The sequence below is a fragment of the Fundulus heteroclitus genome, chromosome 9 (assembly GCF_011125445.2).
Source record: "Fundulus heteroclitus isolate FHET01 chromosome 9, MU-UCD_Fhet_4.1, whole genome shotgun sequence".
Lineage (NCBI taxonomy): Eukaryota > Metazoa > Chordata > Actinopteri > Cyprinodontiformes > Fundulidae > Fundulus > Fundulus heteroclitus.
The window spans coordinates 33,376,337-33,388,514 of NC_046369.1; the positions used below are offsets into that span (position 1 = coordinate 33,376,337).

General features: G+C 49.2%; 1 protein-coding gene across 1 annotated transcript in view; it reads left to right on the forward strand.

Moving 5' to 3' along the window:
* The window catches only part of oca2 (oculocutaneous albinism II), an 81,603-nt gene that overhangs the window by 29,684 nt on the left and 39,741 nt on the right, over positions 1 to 12,178 (forward strand). Inside the window, exons 12-15 of the mRNA XM_036141536.1 lie at positions 586 to 651; positions 962 to 1,018; positions 2,196 to 2,320; positions 2,660 to 2,798. Of these exons, the coding sequence (XP_035997429.1) occupies positions 586 to 651; positions 962 to 1,018; positions 2,196 to 2,320; positions 2,660 to 2,798 (387 nt within the window). The remainder of the gene's footprint in view (positions 1 to 585; positions 652 to 961; positions 1,019 to 2,195; positions 2,321 to 2,659; positions 2,799 to 12,178) is intronic.

The following is a 12,178-nucleotide window of genomic DNA, read 5'->3' on the forward strand; positions in this document are numbered from 1 at the left end:
CCCAAGGACACAATGACTGAGAAGGTCAGAGTGAGGGATTGAACCGGCAACCCACCAATTGCAGGACAAATTCCCTGACTCATACACCACTGTCGGCCCAGAAACTACACCAAACACACATTCAATCAATTCAGTATTTGTTCTTTTTTTTTTTTAAACTGTTTTAGAAATAAAGCACATTTACAACTATAATCTGGAATCTATCGAACAGGATCATGCAATATTTTTAGAACAGCTAGAATTCATCTTAGTGAACGGTGGATTTATTTAGTCTTAGTTATGAAAGTCCAGCATCTACTGTTGGCAGAAATCAGGTAATGAATTGAATGAATGAAGGTAGTTTGACACAGTCCCAGTTTGACTGGATTGGGGCTCACAGAGATGCCTAAAACTCCTTCTTTGATTTTCTTCTGCAACATGTCATCTTTAGAAATAAGACTTAATAGAAACCAAAATCTGGCCCACGGATATGTTGTTTGGAAGCAGCAGGGTAAATTCCCGGAACTTTTCTGATCTGTTTGTCTATTTTTTATTGACATATTTGATTGATATTTGACTTCGTAATTTTTCATGTGTCTTTCACAGAGACCCAGTCTAGTTACTGTGGTGGAGTGGATCGACTATGAGACACTGGCTCTCCTCTTTGGCATGGTGAGATACTTCTCACATGTTTATTTACATCAAAAGGGTTTTAGTGAGACATATGCAAGTTTTGACAATGCAGCTCATAGGAGTCATGAATGCATAAGAAATTGGTCTTCATAGATTAACAGGGATCCAGTTTAGCTGCTGCACAGGTCCTGCTAAGTGTTATCTTTTCCTGTTTGTGCATAAGCTATCGCCTGGTTGTTTTTAAAGACATCCACCTTTTATGTTTGCATAATTTTATCCTCCATGGCGACTGCATTTGAAAAATCAAGGGGACATGTTTTTTTAAGCAATGTGACCTTTTTCTTCACAGATGGTGCTGGTTGCCATTTTTTCAGAAACAGGCTTCTTTGATTATTGTGCAGTGAAGGTGAGTTCATGGAATAATAAGGACGATTAGAGGTGGTTATTTTGTTAATGAACATAACTGACTCAATCAATCAATATGAAATCAAATCAAAGCTGCTGGCATTCAAGTGCATCGTTATTTTAAACAGTTCAGTAGTGCATTATTTAATGGGTGGATTTGCAATTTCTGCCTCTGAGTGTGCCATGTGCGTGTATCTCTGAAATAGCCGAAACCTGGAGAAACAGTGTTGATAAAAAAGTTTGTGTCCCTTGTTTTTCCATTTTCCCCCTACACTTAGATATCATCAGTTCTTGAATGTCTTTGAATCAGGTTTTGATATGTTGTTTTTTGAGAGGTTTCAGCCTGTTTCGTGTTGTCAGGCAGGTTTATTGTCTGATTCCACAGGGCTGGCAGTAATCATGTAACATTCAGACTGGTGAATTTTAACCAAAAAGTGTAATTATTGACAGTTAATCACAAAAGGTCAGTGGTTACTTTTTCACATAAGGTCAGGTTTGTTTGGATAATATTTCTCTTTAATAATTGAAAACATGTTTTGGAAACCGCATTTTGTACTTCATCAGAAATAAAAACTTGATCGAGCTGTGTGAAAAAAGTCAAAGCAAAAGAAATGTGTATGGGAGAAAAAATAATTGCTCATAGTAATACACCACTATAAATTGTACAGCTTTGACTGTACAACTGAAGAAAATATATTCATTTGTTGAACTAGGGGTGTCAAACGCCATGCCTCTATGCCCGGTGTCCTACAACTTTTAAATGTGTCCCTGGTCCAACATGCCTGAAACAAATGACTGCATTACCTCTTCATGTGCTCGAGTCCTGGTAGTCATTCTATCATGTAATTCAGGTGTGTTGACACAGAAACACGTCTAAAAGTTGCAGGACGCTAGCCCTTAAGGATTTGAAATTGACGCTTGTGCACTAGACCACAGCAAAACAGAAACCTTACTCTTTTCTATACACTGAATTTTAAAGCTTTCCTACAAAGACAACCATCTTGGGGTGCTAAGAATTATTCATGAATTTTCAATGCAGATCATTCTCTTTTTGTGAGGTTCATCTGTGGAATGCGATGATATACTATAATTTGGAACAACCCCACATTCATTCAGTCATGTAGATTGTTTTACTCATTACTTTAACCTTGTCTTATTGTTATGTCTTCACTTGGCAGGCATACCAATTATCTAGAGGAAGGGTGTGGCCTATGATCATGATCCTGTGTCTGATCGCTGCAATTCTATCTGCCTTCCTGGATAATGTAACCACTATGATGCTGTTCACCCCTGTCACCATAAGGTAAAGCATACAAACAAGTTGAAAAAGGATCTTCCCCCATGCTTGAAGTGTTAAATTATTATCTCAAAAGAGAGCATGCCCTACAACACCAAATAAGGTTTAAATACTTACTGGCTCCCCCAGCAGGGACATTTTGAGGATGCTCCACTCAGCTAAATGTTGTGGGTCACAACACAAACACATTCAAATATCTGTGCCCTAGTTTATCAGCTTTGAAACAGTGTGGATATTAAGGACTAATGCGTTCATGTTCAAATTTCCTTTTTATATTCCTGTATTCCTGTTCCCTACCCTATGCCATCTAATCAAGGACAATTCTGCCTCTGGGTGATTCTGCAGGTTGTGTGAGGTGCTTAATCTAGACCCCAGACATGTCCTGATTGCAGAAGTAATCTTCACCAACATCGGAGGGGCCGCCACAGCTGTCGGAGATCCACCCAATGTGATTATAGTATCAAACCAGGGACTGCGCAGAGAAGTAGGCACTTTCACAGCTCTCTAAGCTTAAACACACACTGAAACAACCCGACAGCTCAGCTCAGTGTAATCTGACACATAAACTGAACACCCTGAGAGCACACACATTGTGCTTTATGGCTTATGTGTGTGACGTGGTAAAAGGGAAATTGCTGATTTATCTGTCCAGATGGTTCAGGGTTAGAGAACGCGTCTAAATCTTGCTCTGAAGTATCACAGCACTTTCAGTCAGGCAGTGGTTGCTTTCAGATTCTGCTCGTACTACTGGTTATATTAAAGTGAGTTAGTCCTTGTCATTCTGGTAGCTGGTTTAAACACCAACATGGGTAATATTAAAGACATCAAGGTACAGGCCAGGCAGCATAAATTGAGCAGACAGGCATGACAATGAGAGACAGGCCAGATGTGATTAGGAGGTTGTAAGCAACACTAAATGAACAGAGAACTGTGACTGAGGTTTGCAACATCACTGAATAAAACTACAGGAAGGTAATCTAAAACCCTGACCAACCTAAAACAGACATTATTTTAAGACCTGAGACGACAAAAAAAAAAAAAAAAAACAATACTTAAAATCCCCTTAAGCCCAACAGACCCACATGTGGGCACAGCTAAGACAGTGGAGTTGCTTTGGGCATTATTGCGCTAATGCAGTGCATGATGGTACATTTTGATGATACAAGGGGTAAATGTGTTGACCAAAAACTAATTAATATGCATAAGGAGTCCTACGATTGGACATCAGCACGTCCATTTGGCCAGATTCCATTTTATGAGGTGAAACATACAATTGGCATAGTTTTGGCACATTTGGCCAAACCTGCCAGACTGTCCATTATAGCCAAGATGTGGATAAATAAAATCTGATGCTTTTTGTGGGTTTTCAAAAAGGGTTTTATAATATGTATTTAGAAAGAAATTGGGTGAGACTAAAAAAATATTCTTATTTTTTTCTTTGTTAAATCAAATCAGGCATACTAACAGTTGCAAGAGTGATTCCACTGGAACCACTGTTGCATCTATAGTTTGACTATCTTACCATTACACAGGTAACAAAAGGTTGCATTGATACTATACTATTGATAACTATGGAGCTGTACTTGATTTATATCAGGTATGTAACTTCAGGTGGAAATTACTCCTAAACACCCCTAGACCGTAAAGACCAGCTGTCCATGAGATTTACTACCATCTCACAACTCAGTAGTTACATTTGTGATCAAACATTTGCATGAACATCAATGTAACAATACTTTTTGCATTTTTAAAGAAGCTTATGAACCATTTTTATTCCCTGGGTTGAAAGATTATACAACATACAATTACACTCAGATGCCCAATAAAACCCTTATTGCTCAAATGTTGTTTTTTGGAAGTTGTCTCTGTTAGGGGCCCAGTCAAAGTTCAGATCCAAATAGGATTAAGAACCTGTTGCAAGACTTGGAAATCGATGTTCAGAGACACTCTCCGTCCAATTTGACTGAATTTGAACTATTTTGCAAAGAAGAATGGGCAAAGATTTCTGTGTCTAAAGTTGCAAAGTTGATAGAGACATAGCCCTGAAGACGTGCAGCTGTAGTTGCAACACAAAGTGGTTCTGCAAAGTATTGAGACATAGAGGACAAATGCAAATGCATTTTAAGCGTGTTTGCTTTTCTTGTTTTACATTTTTAAAATGATGTATATCTTTCCAAATGCTTTTGCTTGCACTGTATCGTTCTTTGCATGGTAATAGCTTGCGAACGCGTCACTTTTCTGTGACAAACTCTGCTTCTGTAGCTTAAGTTAGTGAGGCTCGAGTGGCTGACAAGTGGCACATCCTCAGGATGTCTCTGATTAAAGGAGCCACTGTCTCTCCTGATGCACTTATGTGCTAAATTTCAGTCAAAATCAGAGTGTAACCTGTTTAATTTGTTTCTTTGAGTGTAGAATCTCAAGGAAATTTGGTGCTGCATTTATGGGATATTCTGAAGTCCGTGCAGAGGGAAGTTGCTGTGGACCACATCAGATAGTCCCACTGAGTTAATCAGCAGTTTGACACTGTTGGAAAATGCCACAGACCTGTTGGCTCTTTATTTAACCATCACTCTTTTTATACTCAGAGGTCCATTGTGCCACAGCTCTGGAAGACTTGACATTTTCCCAGCTGCTTGCCTTGGCATCCATTCAGAACATGTGACATTTTAGCCCTTGCATGTGCGGCGGTATGTGGTTTGCTCTGGCTCGCACCATGCTTTCACGGACTGCTGTCAGCCTTTTCTTTCCCAGGTGTAAGCACGGCAGGAGCTAAGCAGCGACACGCTCATTCAGGCATGTCTGGCCTCTGATATGCTCTGCTTGTGCCTGAATGCGTGGTCCATCATTGGATTTGCTGGTGTGCTTGCATGTTTTTTGTGGCAAATGCAGGACTGAAAGGATACACGCGCTTATTATAGAGGATATTTTACTTTGATCTATCAAAAAGAAAGGTAACAAAATTTCTAACCAGGATTCTTCCCTCACACTTCCTCCACTCCCAGGTTTCGACAGACACAAATGGGCTTTTGTGAGCAGTGAGGTGACATAGTGAGAGAAACCTTTAAAAGTGTATCTGACACATCATCATGGGTCTCATGTCACAGAGCTGGTGGATCCTCCAGTGTTTCATTTGATTTTTGCCCGCTCCCCTTTTTCACTTTATGCATTGATCCTGTAGGTGTCACTATTAATCAGTTTTATGGTTGCATGTTTAGAGTGATCCAAGGAACACAGCAGACAGTTCAGGGATAACGTAAAAGAGAAGCCTAAAGCAGGCTTGGGTTATAAAACAATATTTAAACATCTCACAAAAAAAGTAAGTCAATCGTCTAAAAACAACTATTGTTGAAGGGAACATAGACCTGTTGGAGGCAACAGAGAACTTGAGGCTGGGGAGTATTGAACAACTGGCGACCTACCAAGACACAGTCGTTCACCTAATCAATATTTCCCTTACATTATATTAAAATGGCATGCTAGAAATGATTTATTCCCTTTAAATCAGTGGAAAAATATTTGTCAATATGGCAACCAAACCCTTCTTAAAATTGCTGACCAGCTTTCCACTGTTATTGTGACGATGCTATGTTTCAGAAAATCAGAGAAACCAGTATTCATGGCGGACACGGCGTTGCGTTTTAAAAGGTTTATTAAATAAATAAACCGAACCTGCAGGCAGGCAAATCCTCAGGAAAAACAGCTGGATCTGGAGGGGCAAAAAGGGCTGAGGCTAGAGACAGGTATGTGAGTCGGGCTTTTGGAGAAATACGCAGAAGATGGCTGACGGAGCCAATGGGCTTGATAAATATCATGGTCCAGAAAACAGAAGCCAGCGAGGTGTCCAACAAGAGCAAGGCAAGAACAGGAAGTCCAGAGATGAGATACTTGGTCAGGAAACAGACTTGGCATGGAAACAGTAGAAACCCTTGACAAGTGAATGAAATGCCTGGTATATAAAGCGGAGGAAACAAGTTGCTGACATGAAGTAGATGAGAGGTACAATTTGTGGGCTGACTTATATACAAATATATGAAGACATAATATGACTGAGAACTCAAACGTAAGACTCCCAGTAAAAATGAATGCAATAATCAACTAGAAGGCGTAAAATAAAGAAATGCAGTAATGTGAGAAAACATCTAAGAAATATAAACATGGTGGAGTGAACTGATATGGTAAAACCCAAATAGCAAAAAACAACAGAATAACCCGTCCCTATATAGCAGAATGTCACGATCCTTGGTTTTTGTTTAGTTTTTGACTTTTTGGGTTGACTATTTTACTCCATGCTCCACGTTTCTCAGCCACTAGTCATTATCCAATCAGCTGTGCTGTCTCCCTGCCACCTGATTAGCTCCACCTGTTGCAATTAATTACTGACAACTCTGCTCACATGTTCCCCGGTCTACAAATACCTGCCTCTGTAACGTTCTGTTGTGTTTTAGGTTATTTTCAGTTAGTCAACTTTTCTGTTTTAGGATTTATTTCTGTGTTGTGTTGTTTTTGATGTGTTCATTAGTCTTGGTCTTACTTTCTTTATTAGTCTGTATGTTCCCTCTATTGCTTTCACCTGTTTTGGTTAATTGGTCCCGCCCTTCTCACCTGTTCCATTTTCCTATTTAAGCCTGCCTTAGTTGTTTGTTTGTTGCTGGAACGTCTTGTGTGTATCCCTCGCGCCAGTCTGCGGTAAGCCCTCTCCAGCCTCTGATTATTTTTGTATCCATCCTGCCTGTCTGTCAGTCCGTGCCTGTCCTGTTTTTTGAGTCTGCCTTTTGCCACCTGGATTTTGTTATTAAACCCCTTTTTTAAGTTCCAGCTCAGTGTCCGGCTTACTTTTGGGTTCTCTCATCACAAATCATTACATTACGTTCCAGCCACAAGAATGAACCCAAAGCTGACACGTTATTTTCGTTCAGGAAGAGCTATGCTTATTCAGGCTAGCACTCCACTCACCCTTCAGCGTCAAGATGTCCTCTCACCGGACGTCCGCTGTCAGTCCTCCCCTGCTCCGTTCGTTCCAGACCCAGAGATTTTTATGGAGGTCGACGCGGAGGTGGTGCGGGATTTGCGCCCGGATCTTTTCCCGGAGCCGGCTCTGCTGGAAGCGCCAGTTCCGCAGCAAGTCTCTCAGCCATGTCGTCGGAGGAGGAGACGATGGGCTGCGGCTTCTTCCTGCTCGGCGGGCCGGCGTCCTCCACCTTCCGGAGCTGTTGCTCCCACAGCTCCTCCTAGTGGTGCCACAGTTGATGATCACAGTTTATTGGAAGACAAAATAAGATCCTTTGCCCCGGTGATAAAGCGTCTTAGGGAGGCCTTATTTGCCCAATATTCTGAAGAGCTGGAGAAGAAATTAAAGGAGGTGGAGGAACATTACAGGTCAGCCCTCCGGTCATTTTACAGCCGACCAAAGTCTGTCCCCGAGGGTCCGGAAGACGCCTCGGCCCCTGAGTCTGTCCCCGAGGGTCCGGAAGACGCCTCGGCCCCTGAGTCTGTCCCCGAGGGCCTGGCCGACGCCTCGGCCCCTGAGTCTGTCCCCGAGGGCCTGGCCGACGCCTCGGCCCCTGAGTCTGTCCCCGAGGGCCTGGAAGACGCCTCGGCCCCTGAGTCAGCCCCCGAGGGCCCGGGAGACGCCTCGGCCCCTGACTCAGCCCCCGAGGGCCCGGGAGACGCCTCGGCCCCTGACTCAGCCCCCGAGGGCCCGGGAGACGCCTCGGCCCCTGACTCAGCCCCCGAGGGCCCGGGAGACGCCTCGGCCCCTGACTCAGCCCCCGATGGTCCGGAGGACGCCTCGGCCCCTGAACCTGTCCCCGGAGGCCCGGCCGACGCCTCGGCACCTGAACCTGCTCCTCAGAGTCAAGACGGAGCCCTGGAAGGTCCGTCCCCATCCAAGCATTTCAAGGGGGTCCAGGAGATCCCACCTCTGTCCAGCCCCTCTGAGGGGGTTCTGAAGGGTCTGCCTCCGCCCAGGTCCCTAGAGGGCGTCCGGCAGGACCCGCCTCCGCTCAAGACCCAGGAGGTTCAGTCGCCGTCTTGCGACGCAGCGATCCAGGAGGATCAGCCACCGTCCGGCGACGTGGAGACCCAGGAGGGTCCGCTGCCGGCCCATGTTGTGTCGACCCACGAGGGTCAGTCACTTCCCCACATTGGTTGGGTCCAGGGGGGTCGGGGCAATCGCGTTCCCCGCCGAAGCAGAAGAGGACGCGTATATCGCTTAACTCCTCGAAGGGTTGGTCGACCCCTAGGGTCTCAGAAGAGGGCTAAGAAGTCAAGATGCCCTCAAGACCTTAGAATCTCTGGATCTCCACATAAGCATCCACCACCAGCCTCTCCACTCACCCTATGTGACAGTCAGCTGTCTGAGTTTTTATACTGGCTGTCACTCCCGGAGCCCCTCCAGAGACTGATTGGGCGATTATTCTTTTTCAAAGGACTGGCTGACGCCTGTAGCCCGGGGCCTCCTGAAGCCTGTAGCCCGGGGCCTCCTGAAGCCTGTAGCCCGGGGCCTCCTGAAGCCTGTAGCCCGGGGCCTCCTGAAGCCTGTAGCCCGGGGCCTCCTGAAGCCTGTAGCCCGGGGCCTCCTGAAGCCTGTAGCCCGGGGCCTCCTGAAGCCTGTAGCCAGGCTCCCACCTTTGCAGCCTGTAGCCAGGCTCCCCCTTTAGCAGCCTGTAGCCAGGCTCCCCCTTCAGACGCCTGTAGCCAGGTTCCCCCTTTAGCAGCCTGTAGCCAGGTTCCCCCTTTAGCAGCCTGTAGCCAGGCTTCCCCTTCAGACGCCTGTAGCCAGGCTTCCCCTTTAGCAGCCTGTAGCCAGGCTCCCCCTTTAGCAGCCTGTAGCCAGGCTCCCCCTTTAGCAGCCTGTAGCCAGGCTCCCCCTTCAGATGCCTGTAGCCAGGCTTCCCCTTTAGCAGCCTGCAGCCAGGCTTCCCCTTCAGTCGCCTGCAGCCAGGCTCCCCCTTCAGTCGCCTGTAGCCAGGCTCCTTCTTCAGTCGCCTGTAGCCAGGCTCCTTCTTCAGTCGCCTGTAGCCAGGCTCCTTCTTCAGTCGCCTGTAGCCAGGCTCCTTCTTCAGTCGCCTGTAGCCAGGCTCCTTCTTCAGTCGCCTGTAGCCAGGCTCCTTCTTCAGTCGCCTGTAGCCAGGCTCTTTCCTCCGTCGCCTGTAGTCAGGCTCCTTCATTAGTCACCTGTAGCCAGGCTCCTTTTTCAGTCGCCTATAGCCAGGCATCCCCCTCAGTCGCCTGTAGTCAGGCTCCTTCGTCGGTCGCCTGTAACCAGGCTCTTTCTTCCGTCGCCTGTAGTCAGGCTCCTTCGTTAGTCGCCTGTAACCAGGCGCCGCCTGTAGCCACTAATCAGGCGCCGCCGCCTGTAGCCACTAACCAGGCGCCGCCGCCTGTAGCCACTAACCAGGCGCCGCCGCCTGTAGCCACTAACCAGGCGCCGCCGCCTGTAGCCACTAACCAGGCGCCGCCACCTGTAGCCATTAATCCGGCGCCTCCTTTAGCCTGTAGTCCAGCGCCCCCTTTAGCCTGTAATCCAGCGCCCTCTTCAGCCTGTAGTCCGGCGCCCTCCTCAGCCTGTAGTCCGGCGCCCTCCTCAGCCTGTAGTCCGGCGCCCTCCTCGGCCTGTAGTCCGGCGCCCTCCTTAGCCTGTAGTCTGGCGCCGCCCGTACCCTGTAGTCTGGCGCTTTCCGTACCCTGTAGTCTGGCGCCTGCCTTAGCCTGTAGTCCGGCGCCTGCCTTAGCCCGTAGTCTGGCGCCTGCCTTAGCCTGTAGTCCGGCGCCTACCTTAGCCCGTAGTCCGGTGCCTCCCTTAGCCCGTAGTTCGGCGTCCTCCGTAGTCTGTGGTCCGACGCCTCCACTAGCCTGTGGTCCGGAGCCCGGTTCTGTCTTCTCTCCCTTCAGGAGTCGGGGTCCGAGATTCCTGCGCCGCCGACGGTCTATGAGGTTCCTGCTCCGCCGACGGTCTTCTGTTGCCCTGCTCCGCCGGCGGCCTCCTGAGGTCCTGACTCGCCTGGGCCGTCTGCCGGAGAACCTGTCACGCCTGGGCCGTCCGCCGGAGAACCTGTCTCGCCGGGGCCGTCCGCCGGAGAACCTGTCTCGCCGGGGCCGTCCGCCGGAGAACCTGTCTCGCCGGGCCGTCCGCGGAGAACCTGTCTCGCCGGGCCGTCCGCCGGAGAAACCTGTCTCGCCGGGGCCGTCCGCCGGAGAACCTGTCTCGCCGGGGCCGTCCGCCGGAGAACCTGTCTCGCCGGGGCCGTCCGCCGGAGAACCCTGTCTCGCCGGGGCCGTCCGCCGGAGAACCTGTCTCGCGGGGCCGTCCGCCGGAGAACCTGTCTCGCCGGGGCCGTCCGCCGGAGAACCTGTCTCGCCGGGTCCGTCCGCCGGAGAACCTGTCTCGCCGGGGCCGTCCGCCGGAGAACCTGTCTCGCCGGGGCCGTCCGCCGGAGAACCTGTTCTCGCCGGGGCCGTCCGCCGGAGAACCTGTCTCGCCGGGGCCGTCCGCCGGAGAACCTGTCTCGCCGGGGCCGTCCGCCGGAGAACCTGTCTCGCCGGGGCCGTCCGCCGGAGAACCTGTCTCGCCGGGGCCGTCCGCCGGAGAACCTGTCTCGCCGGGGCCGTCCGCCGGAGAAACCTGTCTCGCCGGGGCCGTCCGCCGGAGAACCTGTCTCGCCGGGGCCGTCCCGCCGGAGAACCTGTCTCGCCGGGCCGTCCGCCGGAGAACCTGTCTCGCCGGGGCCGTCCGCCGGAGAACCTGTCTCGCCGGGGCCGTCCGCCGGAGAACCTGTCTCGCCGGGGCCGTCCGCCGGAGAGTCTGTCTCGCCTGAGCCGTCCGCCGGGACGACCGCCGGAGAGTCTGTCACGTCTGGGCCGTCCGCCGGGACGACCGCCGGAGACCCTGTCACGTCTAGCTGGTCTTCCGGGACGACCACCGGAGATCTTGTCTCGCCGGTCACGTAGACTGTTTTGGACTCTTTATTTTTTGAGGCTCGCCCTTTGTGGGTTGTTTTTTTTTATTGATTGTGTGTTCTTTTTCGGACTCTGGCCCTCCGACCTGTAGCTCCGACCTGTAGCCCCCTCCACCGCCCGGTCTGATTTTATTTTTCTTTAGACTTCGGAGGGCGTCTGGAATCCGCCCTTGAGGGGGGGGCTCTGTAACGTTCTGTTGTGGTTTAGGTTATTTTCAGTTAGTCAACTTTTCTGTTTTAGGATTTATTTCTGTGTTGTGTTGTTTTTGATGTGTTCATTAGTCTTGGTCTTACTTTCTTTATTAGTCTGTATGTTCCCTCTATTGCTGTCACCTGTTTTGGTTAATTGGTCCCGCCCTTCTCACCTGTTCCATTTTCCTATTTAAGCCTGCCTTAGTTGTTTGTTTGTTGCTGGAACGTCTTGTGTGTATCCCTCGCGCCAGTCTGCGGTAAGCCCTCTCCAGCCTCTGATTATTTTTGTATCCATCCTGCCTGTCTGTCAGTCCGTGCCTGTCCTGTTTTTTGAGTCTGCCTTTTGCCACCTGGATTTTGTTATTAAACCCCTTTTTTAAGTTCCAGCTCAGTGTCCGGCTTACTTTTGGGTTCTCTCATCACAAATCATTACAGCCTCAGCCAACTCATCCTTGCCAGAACGTCTCGTCTTGCCTCCTGTGCACGTCCACCATGTTTCTACCAGCTCTTGTGTGTGCTCTGCCAACTGCACTCTATTTCCCAGTTCAGCGATCACTGATGTGTGCTTCCAGTGCCTGCGTGCTGCTCAATCTGCCTAGTTCCTCATCAGTTCCAGCTGCTTGCTCTGCCCGTTCTGGTGGTTTCTCGGTCTGCATCGTCTGTTCTGGCCATCTCCTATTTTCATCTCTGGTTCCGGTCTGCCACTGCCTGCTTC